The following is a 24,268-nucleotide window of genomic DNA, read 5'->3' on the forward strand; positions in this document are numbered from 1 at the left end:
ATCTTAGGGAATATTCTAATAATTTGAGATAGTGGATTTCTGATTTTCATGAGCTATAAGCCATAATCATCAAAATTTAAAACAAAAAAGGCTTTAAATATTTCACTTTACATGTAATGAGTATAGAATATATGAAAGTTTACTTTTTTGAATTAAATTATGAAAAAAAGGAATTTTTTCATGGTATTCTAATTTTTTGAGATGCACTAGTAGAAAGGGTTATTTAACTCTTGTTCTGTGTGTTTCTACTTACAGGGATGTTTCAAGGTCAGTTGTATTTACAGTCTTCAGTTCGAATGACTGAGAAGTTCCCATCAACGCCCAAAGCCCTGGATAGCCACCACTCCAGCCAAGACATCATTCCTCCTCCTACTGTCAAATGGAAGCCTCTCATCCGTACGTTCGAACACTTTTTTTTTTTTTTAATACCGACTTATGGTTTGTAGTGTGCTAAATGGCTATGCTAAGATAATTATTTACAATGTTGTTCTATCCCAGACTCTCCTTCTCGCACTCCAGCACTCGTGGGGACAGAAGAGTTTGATAAGTGTCTGAACAATGACAAATTCTCCTATGAGGAGTACAGCAATGGCGCTCTATCTATACTGCAATATCCTCATGGTTAGGCTTTTTTTTCCTTTTTTTTCCTCCCCTAACATCCAGAATCAGACTGTTCGTCTTGTTTCCAAGGCTTAATGACTAATGTTGCTGTGTATAATTTCCCCCACTGCAGATAATGGGTACTACTTCCCATACAGTACACGATACCGTGGTCGGAGAGAGGTGACTGCAGTGAGCGTGTTACAGACAGGTGAGGCTGGAGGGATGAGGAGGAAGGACCCAGTGCTACTTCTGCCATGGTGGAAGGAGATCTTGGGCACCATCATCTTTTGTATTGCGGCTACCACGTACATCGTTCGCAAGTTCTTCCATCCACACACAGCGTACATACGGGTAAGATGGGAATGACCGATGACATATTTGCATGAAATTGAGCTGGATTAGGTTTTTAATTACTAATTTTAATGACTTACTAATGTAATCCATGATTTTATAATTCAGTATAAATCATGGATGTCTGATAAAGCAGTCTATTCAAGCAAATATCTCCTGTACTTCACTGCATAGAGAATTCGGTAGTAGTTTGAATTGATCTCCCAGTAATGTAATAACTAAACCTTGTAATAGATAAAGGCATGTGACTGTGTCTTGAGTCTGTTGTATAACACTAACCTGCTCATCCAGGCAATTTGTAGCAATTTAAATTACTCCGGCACTTTATCCTGTCCAAATCAGCCAGCGGAATCTCTTACAAATTAAATTACTGCACCCCCTCTGGTAAACACTTCAATCAGATTAAAAGTGGCTAAGATTGTTTGTTTTTCTTGGTTTAACTGCAGCAGCGGAAGGAGTCTGAGACACAATGTCAGACAGACACCAAGTTTGAGCTGGACGTCTCTGAACCCAGGGAGGCAGTAACAGACACTCGGCCCAGTGAATACGTGTCCAGGTAAAAGCTGTGCGAAGTAATGAAGTGATATTTTAGCAAGCTTTGACACATTTAGGACGTTAACCTCAATGCAGACGTGGACCTCCTAGTTTAGGCTTTTTCTAGCTTGATGAAAATGCTGGTGTCATTATAGTGGCAAAGCTACAACGTCCACACGAAGTAGAACACACTTAGCCACACATGCCACGGAATACAAGAACACACCCTTGTGCAATTTTGGAGTGCTGCTTGAGTTTCTGATGGCAAGCTTTCGAGAAGTAATGGCAGGAATGTCAGTTTTTCAACAGCTGGTCCTTCTATTTCCAGACTGTATACACCCTGCTGCTTGCTTACTGTTCATCACTCTGGCTGCTTTCACACTAGGCACAAAAAGTTCTGGGTTGATGTGAAAAAAGCAGCTCATGTTACTTGTACACAGTAACAATAATGCTACCACCAGATCTTAGCTGGGACAGGTTAAATTATTATTATTATAAATGTAATTAAATATTAAATTAAATATTGATATTAAACAATGTTAAATTAATACTGAAAAGATTTAATATTAGTATTTAATAGTGCTGTCAAGCGATTACAATATTTAATCGCGATTAATGTCGCGACTGTCATAGTTAACTCGCGATTAATCGCAATTTAATCGCACATTTTTGTCACATGAAAAACCATTGTAATTCTCTTATCAGCATAAAAACGTGAATGGGCTTGCTTTGTATTGCAAAGCATAACACGTCTTGACACAGCCACTGCAAAGTGAAACCTAAGCCGAACACCGGGGCTGGCAAAAGAACTATGAGTGAAGTGATCTACTGCTTGAGTTAGTCTGCAACTCAGAGAGACAGGTTACACAGTGACGGTAGGCTTGACATGCTTGATTATAATATAAAGTACACTATTATATTAACTTTAAGTTGTTCGTTGATAAATATTGCATTGAATCTGATCTTTACTGTTTCAGCTCACTTAACACATTTTGTACTTTTACACTTTCTGCCTGTTGATGCGTCGCGCTGTCCAATCAGAGGCGGCCAAATTTGCATATTACAGGAAGGATTTCTGGGATAGCACTGAGTTTACAGTTAAGAGGGATCTGGCTTCTTTAGATGCTGTCTTCTTAAAACTGAATAAATATTTAAAAAGAGCCAAATGAGCCAGTCTTTTGAACGGCTCTTTTCAAAGAACGGATCACAAAGATGCGGATCCCATCAAAGAGCCATAAATCCCATCTCTACTAGCGCGCCCTGCCCTCGCTGGTTCTTTGGGGGAGGAGGGCAGAGGACTCTGGCTGTGCAGGGCGTGGCATTACAGACTAGCTGCTATCGTTTTTCTAAGCAAAGTCTCTGTTCCAAGTTCCTGGCAGTTTCAAAAGCTTATGAAAAACCTACATCATGTCACAGAGCGTTAATCTCGCGATAAAAAAATTATCGCCGTTAAAATTGAGTCAAGTTAACGCGTTAATGACGCGACATTTTTGACAGCACTAGTATTTAATATTACCTTAAATATTTAATAATAATAATAATAATAATTTTCATTTTTTAAATACGTGTTTATTGCTTTTCAAAATGGAAAAAGAACACAGGACGAACAGATAAAAGAAAAAAGACCCTCCCCCCACCCCAAAACTAACAAACAAAACATGAACAGGATCAGCTCATCATGTAAAGAAATAACCAGGCCACAGTTATGATAATAAACTAAACATACATATTTAAAAAAAAAACTGTACAAAGTGAATAATAAAATGAGAATTACACACATCAAGGTGTTTCGCAGTGATCAACACATTAGTCCTTTTGTTGAAACAATTGCAGTACAGGGTCCCACATCTTTTTAAACACGTCTCCCCTGTCTTCATTATAAAGTCTCAGTCTCTCCAGATGAAGCATATTTGCCATTTCTCTCAACCACAGATCGTACGTGGGTGCAATGTCCGACCTCCACACCCAGAGGATTAACTTCTTTGCAATCGCAGTTCCAAACAGGATAGCCTTTTTCTCATATTTATTGGCAGAAGACAAAGGGGTAGTTGCCCCGAGAATGGCTACAAGCGGATCAGGCTTCCAACATTTCCCATAAGCCATAGAGAAGCAATGAAAAATACTTTTCCAGTATGTGTACAGTTCAGGGCTTTGAACCGGAATTTTTTTCCTATTGGTTCGTTCCGAACAGAAACGGAATTTTAACGTTTCCGGTTTTGGGTTCCACCATTAAATAGACGTTCCCGAACCGGTTAGAACAAAAAAATTTCGTTCCCGGAACGGTTAATTACGTTCCCTGTCAGCTGTTTAACAAATGGCTATAAAATTATGTCTCTGTCTCATCCAGCTTAAGCCAAATGTAGGCTAATTCTATTACAACCTTCGTTAAATAAGACAAGAAATAATTCAAAACAATTATTATTTCAAATGTTGGCGATTTGGATTCTCAGTATGTCTTCCCATCTACACAAACAGAAAAAGTGCCAAAAATGAAAGATAATTCGTTTAGTGTGTTACCAAAGGCTAGTCAGGCCCTATAGAGGGCTACCGCATGACGTCACCGCGCCGCGAGATTTTGTTAGGCGCCATATTGGAAGACCAAGTACACATCTATGCAAGTACATACATACATAAAACAAACTACACCTGAAATGTAGCCAGGGCCGATTCTGCCCTAATCTGGACCCGGGTGCAACATCGCGCAACACCCCCCCCCCCCCCCCCCCCCCCCAAAAAAAAAAAAAACACCAGTCTAAATCAGGACAACCATCACATAACTATAACTATAAACATTTTAGATCAACTATTTTAACTAAATGGGCTATAATAAATAAGCCTGCAGGCAGCCACGGCGGGCTGCCTCAGAAAAGTAACCATTTGTCCTACCTTAAAACTCGTTTTGCATTTTCTGCCTCCTTTTTTGTATTTTCGACCCTCCGTTTATTTTCTTTCCTTTTCTGAAAACCCGATTTGTGTCCAGACATTTTGTTCTGCTACCAACGAACTAACTCGTCAGGTCTCGTCTCTCGAGCCCGCGATGATTCCCGTGGGAAGGGCAACAACTGATACATTTTTACAAACAGCCAATAGGGAGGTTGCATCGTTCAGGCTCTTCTTTGCTCAGACACTTAGTAATGGAGACGTGATAGTAGTCCACCTTCCCGCTCTCTCCATTCAGTCAGCGAACGTCACACAGGAAGTGAACCCCAGCGGGTCATAGAAACTTGCGCAGGAGAAGAATGACTATTTGTAGGCTACAGAAACTTTGAGGAACGAAATAAAAACCGGTATTAACCGGTTACAATTATTTTTAATAAGCGTTTCTGTTCCGGAACATAAAAAATAATAAAGTTTCTGGTTTCGTTTCTGTTCCATGTGAAATAGAAAAAGTTCCCGGTTTTCGTTTTCGTTCCTTGAACCGGTTCAAAGCCCTGGTACAGTTTACTACATAACCAAAAAGAGTGTACTAGGTTACCAGTCATAGACTTGCATCTGTTGCAAATGGGTGAAACATCAGGAAAGAAACCTTGCAGTTTTTCTCTGGAATAATAGTCTATGTAATGTCTTAAACTGCATAAGGCAATGCCTGACATTCACAGAGCAATCATGTATACTTTTTAAACATTCGTCCCATACGTCATCTTCCAATTTTGCATTCAGCTCATCTTTCCATGCCTGCGTAATACTTGCCGTGTTCAATGGAGTATTGTTGTGCAAGATCCAGTAAAAGAACGAAACTGCCCCTTTAGCAGCAGGGTCAAATTTGTTTGTTGCCTCAAGGGCCTCATGCGCTACCAGAATTTCAAAGTTGGGTAAATGTGTCCTGACATAATTTCGAATTTGAAAGTATCAAAAAAGGCCAGATTTAGGAATGTCATATTTGGCTACAAGTTATGGGTATGAGGCAAAAATGCCGTTAATGTATAGGTCACCTATGTTGCAAATGCCTTTCCGTTTCCAGAGGAGGACAACACTATCAGTCAGACCTGGTAAAAAGGAATGGTTCTTACATATTGGGGTGTCCAAATAGGTTTTTGGAGCCTCTATGTAATGTTTTTATCTGCTTCCAGATTCTTATGGTGTTGCCAATTCCAAAACTGTTATTAAAGCATGCCTTTTTAACAGTAGTGGGACTGTTAAGAAGAGCCAATAATGAAGTTTTTTTGCAAAGCATTCTTTCCGTACACAACCATGCAGGGCAGGAGTCTGCCTCAGAAGGAGGGTCCTTCTTCCACCACGCAAGAATAGTTAGGTTTGCAGCCCAATAATACAACTTAAAATTCGGTAAAGCAAAACCTCCCATGTCCTTTGGCTTTGATAGGTGTTTTTTTTAGAGATTCTAACAGTTTTATAACTCCAGATGAAAGGTATAATAGAATCTAACTGCTTGAAGTGTGATTGTGCAATAAAACATGGAATGGACTGAAAAGATGGAGAGAGCGGGGCAATACGATCATCTTGATTGCATTCATCTTCCCAGCCATGGATATTGGGAGGGTTTTCCAAAACTCAATATTGGTTTTGACTTGCTCAATTTTGCTTTGCCAGTTTAATCGGAGAAGATCATTTGGGTTTTTGGTGACAGTCACTCCTAAATATGTAAAAGCTTTGTAGGGTTTCTTAAATGGAATGGATTGCAAATATGCCTTGTTAACTACAGCGGAGACTGGCATAAGTTCGCTTTTCTCCCAGTTGATAGAAAATCCTGAGAGACTGTCAAACTTATTAATGAGAGTCAGGAGAGGAGGTATTGATGCTTGCGGCTGGGAAATGTACAAGAGAATGTCATCCGCATATAGCGAAAGATAACGTTTATAACCAAACACGTTGATGGGAGAGATCAAAGGGCTCTGTCTGACACTAGCAGCGAATGGTTCAATGATAATCGCGAACAAAAAGGCGGAGAGGGGGCAACCTTGACGGGTCCCACGATGAACTGCAAATGGAGGGGAGATATTCTGATTAGTAATAACTGATGTGGTCGGTCGTGAATAAATTATTTCAATCCATTTCATGAAGGAAGGTCCAAATCCAAATTTTTTGAGCACTGACATCATGTAAGGCCACTCTACTTGATCAAATGCGCCTTGTGCATCCAGTGAAATAACAACCGCCTCTCCTGAATGCTTGGCATATAGTATGTTGAAAAGGCGGTGTAGATTGAAATACATATGTCGATCGGGCATAAAGCCAGTTTGATCTGGATGTATGATGGCGCATATACATTCTTTAAGTCTATTGGCCAGAATTTTTCAGAGAATTTTGGTTTAGATGGATAATAACGAAATTGGGCGATATGATGACACCATCTGAGGGTCACGATCTGGCTGTGGGATTAGCGAAATATTAGCTTTGTATAAGGTAGGAGGCAAATCCGAGGTCAGCACTGTGTGATTGAACATCCGTAAGAGCAGAGGTGACAACTTGGAGCCAAATTTTTTTTGAAAAATTCTATGTTAAAACCATCTGGACCTGGCGCCTTGTTATTGGGGAAGGAAGAGATAACCTGCGTAATCTCATCCAGATTGAGGTCTTTATCTAGCATATCAGCCGAGTCCAATGATAATTTGGGTAAGTCCAGATTCTCAAAAAATGCATTGAAAGCTTGAAAATCTAGGTCACCCTGTGACTGGTAGACATTAGCATAGAAATCAGCAAAACATTCATTGATCTTCACTGGGTCCATATGCAAGGTACCTCTCTCAGATTTGGTACAATGTGTGGCTCTGGAAGCCTGTATTTACCTCAGCTGGCGGGCTAATAATCTGTGCGGCTTGTCGCCAAGCTCAAAATATCTCTGTCTGACTTGTACTAGAAATTTTTATGTTTTTTGATGTTATAGAATTACATTCATACCGTAGCGCAGTTATTTTATTAAGTACTTCTATTTTACGTTCAGTTTTGTATGAAGCTTCTAGCTTGGTCAATTGATCATCCATTTCCGTTAATCTTTTTTTTTTTTTTTTTTTTTTCTCTCTGTCGCATACGATATTATATGGCCTCTAAGGACAGCCTGCATGGCCTCCCACAGAGTGGAATCATCTACATCGCCCGTATCATTGGTGCTTAAATGTAGTTCTATTTTACCAGAGAGATAGGTACGAAATTCTTCGTCTTTTAATAGTGTATTATTCAAACGCCAGCTATGTATAATCTCTTGTGATTCAAGTCAAGACTTAACAAGACAGGAGTGTGATCTGATATCAGTATATTATGGTACGTGCAGTCAACTACCGGCTGTAGCAGCTTAGAATCCATCAAAAAGAAATCAATCCTGGAGTAGGATTTATGTACTGTGGAAAAATAAGAAAAATCCTTTGTGGTGGGGTGGAGAAGCCTCCAAATATCCACCAAATTATAAGACTGCATAAGATTGTTGAGTGTACCACTGTTTCTAAATACGCTGGTTTGGGAGTGCTGTCGATCGAGAACATGATCTAAAACGTACTTAAAATCGCCACCCATAATTGCGTTTGAATCTGACAAATTTGGCAAAGCATTGTAAAGGTTCTGAAAAAAAGAGGGTCGTCAAAATTGGGCCCGTATACATTTATTAATATTAACGGTGTGGAGTTCAGAGTCCCACTAACTCTCGCATACCTGCCCCTCTGGTCTGAAATCGTTTGAGTGGATAAATGGTATATTTTTTTTCTTATCATAACTGCAACGCCTCTAGATTTTTTTTTTTTTTTAATTGAAGTTCGACTGATTGACCTGAGAAGCCCACGAGGGGCAAAGTATTTTTGCTGCTGTTTTCTTAATGTGTGTCTCCTGGAGAAAATATATGTCAGATTTAAGTGCCCGTAAATGTGCATACATCTTCCCTCTTTTCAGTGGGCTATTCATCCCTCTAACATTCCAGCTAGTTATTTTAACTTTACCATTGCTGTGTCCATGCAAATCAACCAACATAGAAAATATCTATTGTGTGTGTAATATATAACATTTTCCATAATTGTGGCAGGGCATACTCAATAAATTTAAACTGACAGATGTGCTGAAAAAACACCCCATAACAAATACACAACCCCTCCCTATAAACACAGGAGCAGTGCTTCCATACCCCTAACCTTAAGTTAAAACTAGACTTGGGGACCAGCTGGTGGCCCAGACTAGTGGTGTAGCTATCCATCTCTCTCCAAACAGGGGAGACAAGATACCCCGCTTCACAAACAAGCATTAAGAAGAAAATAAAACTTAGTCCTCACCCAAACTAAACATGGGCATATCCTATGAACTGGCAGTCTTTGTTAAACAACGTTAACTTGTACCATCCTTTAGCGTGGCAGCATTTATCACATAATGTGTCCAGGATATTAGTCGGTTTCCCGGCTTACAGTAGCGCCGGCGGCTGCGTCCCATCCCTCAGCCTCACGACTCAGGAACTCTTGGGCATTGGCTGGGCGGTAAACGTGCCGGTGTTGTTATTGACCGTGATCACAAACCGCGCTGGGTGTCGGAATCCACACCGGATCGACTTACCCCTGCACTTCTCGCTGATGGCTTGATAAGCCTGACGTTTCTTCATTGTGGCCGAGGTGAGATCTGGAAAAATGTACAACAGGTGCCCATTGTATCGTAGAGGAGCTTTCTCTCTTGCGAGCCAATCTGTCAGCTCACGGTGTTATCAGAGAGTGGGACAGCATCGTTTTTTTTTGTTTGTTTGTTTGTTTTTTTTTTGTCAGCATCCTCACCAAGCAATTCTCAGACAATGTCTTTGGTGGCTGGTAAAATCAAATCTTCTCCAATTGAGTGAGGTTTTTTAGCACGAGCAATGTGGTACGAGGCTAAAAATGATGCCTTCAGGGGCGGCTCAGGGACAGTAGCTTGCTGGGTGAATGCAGCAGATTGCCTGACTAAATGCTCTTCTTTGCGTCTGAAGAAATCTACTGTTTTTTCGGCATCTGTTTGATGTTTTTGTACCAAGTGACGCTGAAGTTTCGAAGGTTTTAAGCACTCGTTTGACAGGGTCTCCAGACAGAGGACGCATTTCGGGCAATCATGGCCATTTTTCTGTATGGCTGTAAAGCCATACTTAATGTATGCTGCCTCATATTTTCGGATTTTAGTTGGCCAGGACTTCTTAGTTTTTTTCGCAGCAGTGTCCTCCACAGCAGGGCTGTTGGTTTGTTCCTTCGGTCTCTTCTTCAAAAACCTGTCCATTTTGCGCTAGCAATATGCTAGCTCGAGGAGCAAAGCAGCTTGATAAATGGCGCAAACCGCAACATCACAGGCAATCGGAGAGATGAGCATGGCAAACAACGTTTCGATATGATGTATTATTAATAATTATATTTTATAATAATGATTAAACTAATTGCAATACATTTAATAATTATTTTTAAAAAGTACATATTTTTTTTCGCAATTTTGTTATTGTCCCGCCAACTTTCTGAGGCCCCCCTAGCGCCCCCTGGCGGCCCCCACTTTGAAAACCACTGCTCTAGTCGCCTCTTGTGTGACTCGGTGGCGGCCTCAGTAGATGACACCCGCTCGCTGACTTCGGTTAGGGCAACTTTAAAGTCCGAGATAACGCCGTTGAGCTCAGTGAGCCTCATGTTGACCCTGTTGCCCAGTGTTTTTATGGCTGTCAGGATGTTTCCAATGGTAGTACGAGCTGGGGAGCTAGCTATGTTAGTGTTAGTTTCACACGTGTCTGTTAGCATGGCACAGTGGTCGCCAAAATTGTCCTCCCCGGGACATTTGTCTTGCTTCTTTCCTTTACCAGTTTTCTTCATCTCAACTAAGATGTTATCGTTCACTTCAGGCACATGAAATAATGACAGGGCTCTACATTAACTTTTGAAACCATTTGTCCTGTCGGGCAAGTTGAAAGGAAATTTACTTGTCCGAATGTGAAGTTGACTTGTCCAAAGAAAAATTTGAGAAAAAAAACCACAAACTATTTGTAATAAACTAATTTCACCAGAATTACTTTAACACAAAAATGTATTCACTGCAGAAAAAAATTGGATTCCATCAATCATTAATTTATGAGAAATTGAAAACCAGGAAATTATATATATTTTCATTTTTAAGTTATTAACTTTGAATATATATCCTCCACTGATGAATTGTTGTTGTCTAATTATTCAGTGTGGCTCCTGTATGGTATTCAATGGTTGCGATGAAAGTTGCGGTGTTTTTTAGGTTTCTGTTGCGATTACATTGTGGGAGGAAGTGAAAGTTGCGAGAAATTGTTGATTTTCTCTTTTTGTGATCAAAATTGAGTGATATGTTAAATATTAAGTTATTACTAAAAAACTATTGATTAAAAAACAAAGACACTGAGAAATGGTCCTATAAACAACTTTACCAATATAAAAGATTACCAGGACTACAAAAATGCAGAAAACTAGGCTTTACTTATCCAAATGCACCTGTTGGTTCAAAAGAGAACCTCACAGCACAACATGAAGTTACCTTAAAATATAATATAAATGCCTCAGCTTTCATGTAAGAAAAAAAAACTATTAATACTAGTAGTGTGTGCAGGCAGTCTCTCCTGAATACTAAATTAAACAATAATTATAAACTAATAAAATAAATGGCTCAGGCTTCATAGAAGAAAAAACAAAAACAATTTGAACAGAATCTCACAGTATGATGCTGAAACAATGGAAAATAAAATCCCATTTTGGCAAAAATGTTGGCATCCATTAATTTCTTGTATTAAGTAAAAAATAATGTAAAGTGCACACAGTCCTTCACTGTAAACATAACACACTTTCAGTAACAGAATTTAAGCCTACATAAACACTGACTCGCACATGCTGCTTCTCTTGAATGGAAACACGGAAGTAAGGCGGAAAGTAGTTTGTCGATGTCCCCTCAAGACGACGCCAATGATTGGTCAAATTTGCGGGAAAGTTGCGGTAATTGGATATAATTGCAACACCGCCCTGAATTTGCGGGGATTGGTTGAATTTGCGTTGAAGTTGCAGATTGCAACATCGCGAAATCCTGGAGGGTCTGGTAAACTACCGTTTACTTTTCAGCTCACATACACGAAGCGGTATTGGCCGGTTTCGCAAGCGGAATATTGCGCATGCGCACATCGCTCTTTCCGAAGAGAAACATCCGGCGATTCATCAAAACAATATGTCGAGTGAGATGCTTTGGAAATCATGTGAATAAACTGATAAATTTGATATGTAACCCGAATATCGGCGTATTTTGGCACTTGTCCAATCGGACAAGTAACTGAGACGATGAACTTGTCCGACATAAAGGATCACTTGTCCCGGACAAGCGGACAACCGTTAATGTCGAGCCATGAATGATTAAATGTCTTATGCGCGAGGCAGATGAAGTCGAGGTGGAGCTCCCCTAATGCGCATCTACTCCATATCGAAAACCCCGAAGTCCATAATTACGATTATTAAAGTGCGATATATATATATATATATATATATATATATATATATATATATATATATATATATATATATATATATATATAATTTTTTTTTTTTTAATAGGTTCCCCCTTTCAACATTTTTATATTAAATGCCTAAATATGACGAGGACCGCTTGCCTGCAGTGCTTTTGCCACTAAACAGGGTTTAGACCACTACATGCCACCAGAGACTAGGATTGATCCATGATATTAGCCTTCCACAAGCTTCTCTCAATACTCTCGACAGAACTGGTTTAACACCGTCCAGTTTGTGGGCCTCCTTGCTCAGACATGCCTTTTCGGTTCAATCCACAGTACACATGTTTTCGATGGGATTCAGATCAGGGGATTGTGATGGCCACTGCAGTACTTTTCACTTTTGTCTTTAAGCCATTTTGTTGCAACGTTAGAGGTAGGATTATGATCACTGTCCTGCTGGAAGACAGTTGTGACCAAATTTTAACTTTCTTACTGATGTCTTGATTTTGCTCCAGTATTTATTTATAGTTGATCACTTTCTTATAATGCCATCTATTATCTGAAGTGCACCAGTTCCTTTTCCAGCAGAACACCCCCACAACATGATGCTGCCACCTCCATGCTTTACATTTTGGGATGATCTTCAGATTAAAAGCCTCCCCATGTGTCCTCCATATGCTGATCATTGTGGCCAAACAGTTCAATTTTTGTTTCATCTAACCAGTGAATGCTCCTCCAGAAGTCTGGTGATCACCTGCAGACTTTGCCAAGACTGGCACAAAAAGCCAGAGGGGCTTCTTCCTTGCACAACAGCCTTTCAGGTCATGGTGATGTACGACTGTCTTAATGATGGATGTACATACTTTTGAATCTGATTCCTGCAATTCTTCCACCAGTTCTTTTGTTGTCTTGCAGTTCAGTTGAACCTTTCAGACCAAACTTCGTTCATCCTTGGGAGTTAATCTGTGCTTCTGTCCTGAATGACTTGGTGTCTGTATGGTCCCAAGATCTTTAGATTTGCTTACATTTGTATGTATAGATGCTTATGGTACCTACAGTTCTCATCTCATTATCTCTAGCTGCTTTATCCTTCTACAGGGTCGCAGGCAAGCTGGAGCCTATCCCAGCTGACTACGGGCAAAAGGCGGGGTACACCCTGGACAAGTCACCAGGACATCACAGGGCTGACACATAGACACAGACAACCATTCACACTCACATTCACACCTACGGTCAATTTAGAGTCACCAGTTAATCTAACCTGCATGTCTTTGGACTGTGGGGGAAACTGGAGCACCCGGAGGAAACCCACGCGGACACGGGGAGAACATGCAAACTCCACACAGAAAGGCCCTCGCCGGCCACGGGGCTCGAACCCGGACCTTCTTGCTGTGAGGCGACAGTGCTAACCACTATACCACCGTGCCGCCCCGGTACCTACAGTTGTTTTAGAAATTGCTCCTAAAGAGGAACCGGACTTGTGGAGGTTCATGTTTTTTCCCCTGAGGTTTTGGCTCGGAGTTGCTTGGATTATCCCATGGTATCAAGGACAAAAAAATACTGACTGTAAAAATCAGCTCTCTTACAGCCCAAGTTGCACTCCTAATTATGACAGTCGGTCAATCAGAAACTTCTAGAAGTCATTATATCACTTTCTGGAGTCTTCCAGACTGTCTCTTTAAACAGTCAACTAGACAGTTTATGCAGACCTTTTGCTCCACTGGAATTCTGATTCAGCAGATTCAGCTTTTGGAAATTCTTTGTGATGATGAATTGGGGGGGGGAACACTAGGACAGCAGCACTTTTTGTGGCTACTGCCTCATAGAAGCGAAGCGAGGCAGTAGCCACTATGTCATCATGATGTAAGAATTAGTGTAACACTAGTGCACTGTGCATATGCGTAAGCATTACAATCACCAGAATGGCGAATCGTGATCTCTCATTATGAACAGTTGATCTCGTGTTATCAAAGGTACACAAGAACAAGTGGCGAAGCCACTATGTCATCGTATTGTAAGAATGAGTGTAACAATAGCAAAACTTTGTAACCAGTCAGCATTTATCCTGAGCAAGTTCGATTACCTGTTCTGTTTCTTGATAAACGTTGGAACCAATCAGAACCAGAAAAGAAAAGAGAAATCTTGTTATAACTTCATAGTATCAGAAGATAATCGGCAGATAAAAAGATAAACGAAATTTACTTCGTGGTTCACCAAGACTACGGATTCGATATCAAGTGGTGTTTATTTTAAGAAAATTTACCTTTTGATTATTACAGCTTTTGTTTGGTCCTTCTGAAAGGTCAAATGAAAGGTTTTGTAAGGGTTTTTTTTAAAAAAAAAAAAAAGCTTTTTGGCGGCTGTATTGAGAAGCCAATATCAAACTTCTGCTATTCACTTTAGAGTCTTTACACTTGTGAAACAAAATGTGCTCATTAGTACTAAATAATGCATCTAAGACAATTCATGAACAAGTACTTTCTTACTATTTTGAAAATGGATATAGTTCACAGCACTGTATTTTGAACAAAACACAGTAAACAAAATTGGTAACCAAAATACTACAAGCCCTGATACTGCTCACAGCTTGGTGATGCGTATACGGTAAGAGATGAGGCGAGTAGAATTGATAACATGTATATATGCTGTATTAACTGTATGGACATGGTATCAGAAAAAATGTTTTATTTATAAGCAGTTGCCACATGTTACCCATAGGGTACCTGAGGGTTTTTTTTTTTTTTTTTTTAATTAAAAGTGGCCACATTCTGCTACTTTTTATATTAATAAAATATTCTTTGTGTGAAAGCAGCCTCATACGGTTTGTAAATGCATACTCCATATAAAGCAGCCCAGGAACACCCATGTTACAAAAGATTAACCATTTTTGCCCTTAGATAATCTGTCCGTGTTGGAATGTTGAAGATGTTTTCATCTGGATGACAGCTGTGGCCCTTTTGTGGCTCTGTGTTGCAGGTACCTGACAGACTTTGAACCAGTGCAGTGTTTAGGGCGAGGTGGCTTTGGGGTCGTGTTTGAGGCACGGAACAAAGTAGACGACTGCAATTATGCCATCAAGAGGATCCGCTTACCCAACAGGTAACCACTGACGGCATCTACAGTGCAGTATGCAAATCTACACACTATGCGTACAACATGTATTTAAATATTTGTTTGTTTGTGCAGGGAAGTGGCCCGTGAAAAGGTGATGCGGGAGGTCAAGGCCTTGGCTAAACTGGAGCACCCAGGTATCATCCGTTACTTCAACGCTTGGCAGGAGAGCCCACCTCAGGGCTGGCAGGAGGAAATGGATCGGCGCTGGCTTAAAGATGCCAGGTACAATTAACATAAAAGCCAGAAGACTTCACATAAGATGAGCAAGTTTATTGAAGAATTTACTTCTAAATTAGTAAATGAGCTATAAAACTATCATTAAAGCACCCTTATATTTTAAGAGGGTTGGATATTCACTCAGTGAGGGCTGATTGTATATATTTGTGTTAGGCTGTTTATGCAGGGATGTGCATGCGGACACTCGCGCAAGTTGAAGTCTTCTTCATATTTGCACTTAACATGAGCATGTCCCCTAAGGGGCATTGTTGCATGAAACAAACCAGAATTTCAAAATTGAGGCCACAAGAAGGGAGTAAGCATTTTCAAGTCTTCTGTATTAAGCAGGATCAGGTGGCTTTAGTGTTGACTGTACTTCACTTTAACCAGTGTTTAAGTCCACGATTCTGTTCATCACAGTGACTGATGCTTTAGATTTTTCTTTAATCCAGGTGCTCTGATTTACTTCACCTACATTGTGTCTTATTGGAAGTCCATTCAAAGCCAAAGAAAGTAAACCGTGTGGTCTGATGGAATTAAACTACATCCGCTATAAAATTTTGCCTTTTATATTCACATGTAACGCTATCATGATTGTAGATTTCTGTATATAAATCACAAATCCATTACATAATAATGTAATCATATTGCAGTGTGTGTGTAGCAAACATGAAACGTAGGGGAAACCTGTTCTACGTCCTTGTGCTGTTTATTTATACTACTGTTCTGTGCATGAGTTTTATCATAGAGGAGAAATTTAAGCGTGAATATGGCTAATGCAACACGTTTTTATCCCCTGCTGGCCGAAAGGCCCGAAGGGGGATTATGTCGTGGCGATGTCCATCCGTCCTGGAAAGGGTGCTCACCTTCTGAAACTCCTCTCTCAATTTTTGGAGGAATTTCACGAAACTTGGCAGGATTCTTTGTTATATGTCAGTAATGCGCATATTGTAATTTTGTTAAATTCGGTCATGTTTTACCAGAGTTGCAGCCATTGATTAACAAAATTTATCTTCTGACAATTTCATGAGTGTGTTTTCATTCTGAAATCAACTCCTCTCACAATTTTTGGAGAAATTTCACGAAACTTGACAGGATTCTTTGTCAGTAATACGCATATTGCAATTTTGTTCAATTCAGTCGCATTTTACCAGATTTATAGCACCGTTGCCAGCAGGGTATATTGTGCTCTCGGAGCACTCTTGTCATTTGTTTCTGTTGCAAGCTGTTCTTTTAACCGGCTGCAATTTAAGAAAGGGTTTGGGGAACACGAACACACGACCAGGCACGCCACCTTGCCAACTAATAAGCTTTCACTTTAAGACTGACTGGCACAAATCACCGCACATATGCATGACGTGTTTGTGCTCTGACAGGAAGCGAGTTGGCGTGTCTCTGCATGCCACGCTTTACCCATAATCCTTGTGCAAATACAGGTTAATGCTGTAGCAGAGACCAGGCCTTGGTGGTGATGGAAAATAGGCTCCACAGTTTTAACAGACCTGAAGACTTTAATACCAATCCTGCTTGCTACATTACCAAATATTAGTGATAAGCAATCATAATAGTTGTGGTACTTTTTTATTTATTTTAAATAGATATGGCTACTGCTAAATAAGTTGTTGAGAATATAACTCCGCTTCAGATGCTATATTGACCAGTAACAATTTACTGGCTGTTAATTAGCAGCTATCTGTGGGATGGAAGAAGGTAGTTCCAAGTTCTACATTATGCATATTGAAAAATTCCTGGCATATTTGAGGGCAAACGCCATTGTTTAGCAATTTCCTGTGCTTTTAAAAATGTACTATTCTGCTTTTGGAATATTTTAATAGCATAACATCATACAGTCAGGGATACTTCAGGGAACATTACGTGACTAATCTTTGTGTTTTGTCAGTGCTACTGATTGGCTGCTCAGCTCTCCTGACCACATGGAGGCGTTCTCTGTAAAGGTGCCCGTTTCCACTCCCTCTCCTCTGGATTTGCGGTGCAAGTGTGTTGCTGGTGGAAATGTTGGTGCACTTGCTCAGGATCACACATGCATGGATGGCTTGGGTCTAGACAGCATGATGTCGAATCAGGACAGCCGTGTCGATGTTGACCCCGACCTGGAACTCTCAGGATCGCCACATTCCTTTGAGCTGTGTCCTCCCCGCACAGTGACCCATAATGACTGCACCTCTTCTTCCTTTGACATCGTTTTTGAAGACTCTGGTTGCGATCAGCATGACGACGATGCAGAGCTCAGCCATTCCACACCGGTTCAGATGAGACCCTCCTCTCACTCGGGTTCCAGATCTCACCCCACTGCTTCCTCAGGCCCGTTCTCTTTCTCTCCTCCTCGGCCAACATCTCTGAAGCTGCCAACACAAACTCCTGCTCCACGGCTGGCCTTGACACCCAAAGTCTACCTGTACATCCAGATGCAGCTATGCAGGAAGGAGAACCTGAAGGACTGGATGGCACAGCGCTCTCAGCCTGAGCTCAGAGAGCACTCGCAGTGTCTCGCAATCTTTTTGCAGATCGCAGAGGCTGTCGACTTCATCCACAGCAAGGGACTTATGCATCGAGACCTGAAGGTAGGACTTGCTTATTGTGTGTACATTGTATTAAATGTTGACTACTAAATTTGTAGCTCTGAAGAATAACTCTCTCTCTCTCTCTCTCTCTCTCTCTCTCTCTCTCTCTCTCTCTCTGCCTTTTTGTGTCTTGCACTCTCTCCTTTTCTTTTGTCTGTCAGCCCTCTAATATCTTCTTCACACTGGATGATGTGGTGAAAGTTGGGGACTTTGGGCTGGTGACGGCTATGGATCAGGAGGAAGACGATGATGAGGAAATGAACACCCTCACCCCGATGCCAGTTTACGCCCGCCACACTGGCCAGGTGGGCACTAAACTCTACATGAGCCCAGAACAGGTGAGTGTGCAGGCAGATTTACAGTTACAGCATTAAGCAGACACTATTATCCAGAGAGACTTACAGAGGAACATTGAAGTCTTTTGTTGAAAAACCATATCCTCATGCTAAACTGCATGCTAAATGGTCTGGTATTTTTTTTTTGGGTGCGTGCACAGTTGTCCGGGAACTCGTACTCTCATAAAGTGGATATTTATTCTCTGGGGTTGATCCTGTTTGAGCTGCTCTGCCCATTCCGCACACAGATGGAGAGAGTCACAGTAAGAACAGTCATGCACTCATCCTGGTTCAAATTCAGGTTAACGTCAACCTCAGTCTCTGCTTAATTGAAAAATATTTCATAAAATTGAATATATACTTTGGTTCTTTTAGACTCTCACCGAGGTTCGGGAGCTACAGTTTCCCATGTCCTTCTATAAAAACAACGTTCTAGAGGTAAGTGCGTTTTTGTGTCCGAGTGCAGAGGTTTGTTCTTTTGCGCAAAGCGTAGAAAGATGAAAGGGAAAGATGGGGGGGAAGGCACATGGGTGGAGTCTTGGCATTTATCATCTAACTCATCATTCTGACATCCTTAATATCACCCCTTTAGTATAATTAAAGCATACTTTGTTTAAATATATTCTACAGAGACCCAATTTAATTTAGGGTTTGTATTGTAAATTGAGGGCGGCACGGTGGTGTAGTGGTTAGCACTGTTGCCTCACAGCAAGAAGATTCTAGGTTGGAGCCCGGTGGCCGACGGGGGCCTTTCTGTGTGGAGTTTGCATGTTCTCCCCGTGTCTGTGTGGGTTTCTTCCGGGTGTTCCTGTTTTCCCCCCCACAGTCCAAAAACATGCAGGTTAGGCTGGTTGGTAGCTCTAAATTGACAGTAGGTGTGAGTGTGAATGGTTGTTTGTCTCTATGTGTCAGCCCTGTAGCGGTCACAGATAATGGATGGATGGCTGGATTGTAAATTGAAAGCTGCCCTCTGCTGGATAGATGTTTCACAGTGTGTGTATTTTTATTTATATTATAAAAAAAAAAAACCCCACAAATTTGGATCTGTATAAACTGAAACGTGTGTCAGGATTTTAGCTGTTTGTTTATAGCTGATTACTCAATCACCCTTCATTTATTTGTTAAAAATGATTTTCATGAATCTCTGCTTGACAAAGATTACTGTTTTCCTTCCTTGGCCTTATCTGATTGAATCACAGGTGTAGAGGAAGAAAACTGTAAAAGTGCAGAACAGCTTAAATATGACTCAGTCTGATTCTGTAACCATGTAAAACCCTTTTCTGCCACAGTGACTTCCCTGTTTTCCACAGGCTTGTGCTATAGTTCTTATCTCATAATTCCCACTATAGAACTAGGTTGAAAGGGGTGTTGTTGTTTTTTTAAATTACTCTTGTAGCATATCCAGAGTAACTTGTGTTTATCTTTTTAAAATTGATCACTTGAGTTGGGATTTGATCTCTCAACATTCCAGTCAGTAGTCCAACATCTAAGCTACCACTGCTCACATCTTATGGCCAAATAACTTTTGGGATGGAAATTACAGCAGTCAGTAATACTGACTGGTTAAACAGGAGTTCAAGGAATGACCATAGGAGACCAAATGGATGAGTTAAATTACCAGCATTAGGCAAGTCAACATTGTGTAAAAATTAAGGAAAACTTGGTGCCTCATTCAGGAGGATGATCTAAATCATAGTCACCATGGCCTCCTCTCTTTAACTCGTTCCTTTTTGTTACCACTTCACCACCTGCACATGGGGTTAAAACTTGACCTTTTTGTATCACTTAACCAATTGGGTACTTTCTGGTGTCCATAATTACACAAGGTTTTTTTTTTTTTTTTTTACTTCCCTAAAAAGGTTACTGAAAAATGGCATAATGGTTTTAGAGCAGTCTCCGTTTCAGCTGCATATGCAGTACCGAGCACTCTTTTACTGATTTTAATTTATTTCTGTATGTTTCAGGCTCAGATGGTGCGCTCGATGCTCTCTCGTGTTCCTGCTGAGCGACCCGAAGCATCAGAGATCACAGAGACGCCACTGTTTCAGGAGCTTGAGGTGCCCTGCAGAATCAGGCAGCGCTCGCGAACATACAGCGCCTCATCCACAGGCCGACCATCACGACAGATATCCAACTCCAGTTAAAACAAAGACACGCCCACTGAGGGCTCTCGGACCCTTTCTCAGCACCTCAGTTGGAAGTGAACCGATTTTACAGTCTAAGCACACACTATCGTCTCAGTCTTTTATCAGTAGAAAACAGGAGGCATTTTAGCTTCAGTCATTCCATTTCAAGCACAAACCCACACACAGATGCCTACCCACAGTGTCTCTGCCTCTTGCCTCACCTGCCTCGCTGCATTGACTTGACTTTTTTTTTCTTCTTTTTTCTTTTCTTTTTCCTCCCCCTCACTGTCGAGGTCAGCCTCATGGCATTCTCCCATCCTTTCCAAGTTACAATAGTTGAAGACATTCACTCAGGGGAGATAACGCTAACCGAACTGCTTGACTCCTCGTGGATCAGCTCTGATTCTGAAGCTCCATGATGGACTCATGATCATCTTTACCTCAATTGCTCTTCCATACCACGCGCACACTCATGGATTTATCGTTGTGGAAATGAATCATTTTGCAGTGCTGAATGAAGGAAAGCTGATTGAGCTGTTTGGAATGCTGGCCACTTCTTTTTTTTTTTTTAAATAGGAAGTTGCACAGGACTTGCTTCCTATGTTCTAAAGCTACATAATTTGTCAGGCTCTGTCACTTTTCTCATTTCTGTTGTAAATAGACCTAAACTCCAAAAGAGTGTGAGAAACTTGTTAATGGTGCATGATGGAAACTGAACATGGTTTGTTAAGCACAGGAGCCTTTCACTGGCACATGAGGACTGTTTATCTGCCTTAGTAATGGAATAGTAGACAATTCTACCAACTTCTTTTAGTGCTGAAAGGAATACGCAAATGTTTGTATGATTTTTGCTTTCTGACAAAATGATTAGAATCATCAAAGAGAGATTTTTTGAAACTATAGGTGTAAAGATGGTGTGTAATACTTTTTCATTAATGCCAAAACGGGTTTTCCCTCAAAATTAATATTCTTTAGGATGCCCAAATGATATTGACTGACTGGAAACTTCATCCACATGTGTAGCATGCACCCATTGAGAATCACTGTTTTATAGGTTTATTTCCATAAAGGATTTTTTGATAGGTGGGAATTATATTTTTCTCTGACTATTTCTGCATACATTGTCACCTTAAGATTTGTTGTGATAAAATCTTGAGATATAAGCTCAGACCTTGGGAGTGGAGGCAGAATGGCTCTTTATAGATATGTGAGTAGTCTTGTTTGTTTGCTGTCTGTAGAAGGTGGGTGGGTTAATGAGTGAGCGGGTGAGCACAGATCTCTAAATGATTAGACTAGTGCAGAAAGGATATCCGGTAATGACCTGTCATTGTTAATCACATTCATACAGACCTTTTAACAAGACCGGCTTCAGGACCTGTTTCACCCTCATTATATCGCCTTTGAGTTTCCTCATGAGCTTGAGCTCTGCTACAGTGTTTGTTTACTTTTTTCATCAGCATGCCAGTGGAAGACAGTGAATCCTTTAATTTTCTTTCAGTATGTGGCCATTGAACAAGATTTTATCATGATTTAGGCTGTTCCTCCGTCCACAACTGTGACGAGTTCATGCTAATAATTGCATTGACCAAGTACAGACTTGAATTTTTCATTAATGTCACTGTAATTCAATAATTTCAGTATATGTTCTGTTTCAGATGGCATTGCCTTTGCTATTCTGACTTTTTTCCTGTAACGATTCCTGTTCTGGTTCAGTGCTCTGTCAGTTTTCCTGACCTGTAATCTTCGGGCACAATCCGTTCTCTTTTTGTCCTTGTAAATATGTTCTTTTTTTTTTTTTTTTAATTTATGTTCTTTGCAGAATCAATCCTTTTGGGTTGGTGATGTATAAATGCACTTCATACTGTGGAGTGTGTTGAAATATTGTGACTTCTTACAAGTCAAAATTGAATAAATATTCTATGAACTTTGGTAAAAACATTTTTTTTTTAATTTTACTATTTCAAGGTTTTTAATGCTGCCTTTCTAGTAAAACTAATAGCTTAACTCTACAGCTATGACTAATGTGTACAGCTATCTACGACTCAAATGTTAACTGGGAAGCGCCAACAGTAGCTGAAACTTTGTTCCTGTAAAGCAAATGTTTTGCAAGATATTTTGATGCATGGGGAAGAAAACCCCCACTAATACTTTTTTTTTTTTTTTAAATAATAAAAAAAAATGTCAAGTTCTATACCAGTCAACTATAACATTAAAATCACTGGCAGATTAAGTCTTTGATTATTTTTAATACAATGGTACCTTTCAAGGGCGAGTATGTTTGGCAGCAAGTGAACAGTCAGTTCTCGAAGTTGATGTGCTGGAAGCAGGAAAAATGGGCAAGTGTACGGATCGGAGTTGCTTTGAAAAGGGCCAGGTTGTGATGGCTGGATGAATGCCAAAGTATCTCCAAAGCATCAGGTTTTGTGGAGTGTTCCCAGTATGCAGTGGTTAGTACTTATCAAAAGGTGGGCCAAGGAAGGACAACCAGTGAACCAGGGTCATTAGCATCCAAGGCTCGCTGATGTGAGTGTGAGGAGCAAAGGTCGGTCCGTCTGGTCCGATCCCACATGAACGCAACTGTAACCCAGACTGCTGAAAAAGTTAATGCTGGCTATGATAGAAAGCTGTCAGAAAACACAGTGCATCACAGCTTGCTACTGATGGAGCTATGTAACCTCAGACTGGTCTGAGTGCCTGTGTTGAGCCCTGTCCATCGCTGGAAGTGTGGAAGAAGGTGGCCTGGTTGGATGAAATCATATTTTCTTTCACAGAATGGATCACCTTCAGAGCTCTTGTTGAATCTGTGCCTCAGCAGGTCAAAGATGTTTTGGCAGTACAAGAGGACCCTACACAATATTAGGTGTGTGGTTTTAATGTTATAGTTGAGCTGTGTTTATGCCATAATCTTTCTTCCATTGCCAACAGACAACTTTATTTCCTTGCAGGAATTGTACGGGTAAATAAACCATTTATTTAAACCAAACACGAGTAAAAATTGAATTCCTATATGACCATAAACAAACTTGGGTCTTTATTTCAACAAATTTAGTTAGTTATTTATAAATTTGTTTCCCTATAACCCCATCGGTTTCTCTCTCCCTCCCCCTCCAAAAAAAAAGGGCATCCAATACAACTTCTCATCTCATTATCTGTAGCCGCTTTATCCTGTTCTACAGGATCGCAGGCAAGCTGGAGCCTATCCCAGCTGACTACGGGTGAAAGGCGGGGTACACCCTGGACAAGTCGCCAGGTCATCACAGGGCTGACACACAGACAACCATTCACACACACATTCACACCTACGGTCAATTTAGAGTCGCCAGTTAACCTAACCTGCATGTCTTTGGACTGTGGGGGAAACCGGAGCACCCGGAGGAAACCCACGCGGACACGGGGAGAACATGCAAACTCCGCACAGAAAGGCCCTCGCCGGCCACGGGACTCGAACCTGGACATTCTTGCTGTGAGGTGACAGCGCTAACCACTACACCACCGTGCCACCTCCAATACAACTTGTACCGGTATATCCAAAAAAGGAGACACAGGATGGCGTTGTCTTGCCATTACTTGTCTGAGTGATTATTTGTGAAAGAAGTCTTTGTTTTAAATAATAGTCACAACTGCCCAGTCATAATCTTGCAGCAGAAAAGCATCTGGCTAAACTTCATCACTTTAAATAGATTCATGATTCAATGAAAGGACTTGATGTTACATATCCCTAGTATTTGCACCATTTGTAGGACGGGTGGGTGCAACACAGCTTTTACAGCGGGACACATCGTCAGTTGTGTACCTGAGTGTCACCGGGTGTTTCGGCCACTTATCACAATACACCCTCTGCTGAGGCAGGCCCACCACAGGTTGATCAGGCCTGGGTGTGTGTCCCGCTGCTAGCTGTTCCTAGCAGCCCAGATGGTATCGCCTCTCTTCAGCCATAACCAATGGCTTGTTCTCTCTGCAGTGTTGGCCAGTTCTTTGATGGCTTGTCTGTGCGCCTGCCCCCTGACTCCAATCTCCCTAAGGAGCTTT

General features: G+C 40.9%; 1 protein-coding gene across 2 annotated transcripts in view; it reads left to right on the forward strand.

Moving 5' to 3' along the window:
* The window catches only part of eif2ak3 (eukaryotic translation initiation factor 2-alpha kinase 3), a 66,568-nt gene extending 44,214 nt beyond the window's left edge, over nucleotides 1-22,354 (forward strand). For both annotated transcript variants that reach the window (XM_060925723.1, XM_060925724.1), the window contains exons 7-17: nucleotides 256-396; nucleotides 499-621; nucleotides 734-954; nucleotides 1,401-1,510; nucleotides 14,843-14,965; nucleotides 15,053-15,202; nucleotides 17,097-17,778; nucleotides 17,940-18,116; nucleotides 18,275-18,376; nucleotides 18,489-18,551; nucleotides 20,078-22,354. In XM_060925723.1, the coding sequence (XP_060781706.1) occupies nucleotides 256-396; nucleotides 499-621; nucleotides 734-954; nucleotides 1,401-1,510; nucleotides 14,843-14,965; nucleotides 15,053-15,202; nucleotides 17,097-17,778; nucleotides 17,940-18,116; nucleotides 18,275-18,376; nucleotides 18,489-18,551; nucleotides 20,078-20,257 (2,072 nt within the window). In that variant the 3' untranslated portion in view covers nucleotides 20,258-22,354. The remainder of the gene's footprint in view (nucleotides 1-255; nucleotides 397-498; nucleotides 622-733; nucleotides 955-1,400; nucleotides 1,511-14,842; nucleotides 14,966-15,052; nucleotides 15,203-17,096; nucleotides 17,779-17,939; nucleotides 18,117-18,274; nucleotides 18,377-18,488; nucleotides 18,552-20,077) is intronic.
* Nucleotides 22,355-24,268: the final 1,914 nt, after the last annotated feature.

The sequence above is a fragment of the Neoarius graeffei genome, chromosome 7 (genome assembly GCF_027579695.1).
Source record: "Neoarius graeffei isolate fNeoGra1 chromosome 7, fNeoGra1.pri, whole genome shotgun sequence".
In the NCBI taxonomy this organism is placed as follows: domain Eukaryota; kingdom Metazoa; phylum Chordata; class Actinopteri; order Siluriformes; family Ariidae; genus Neoarius; species Neoarius graeffei.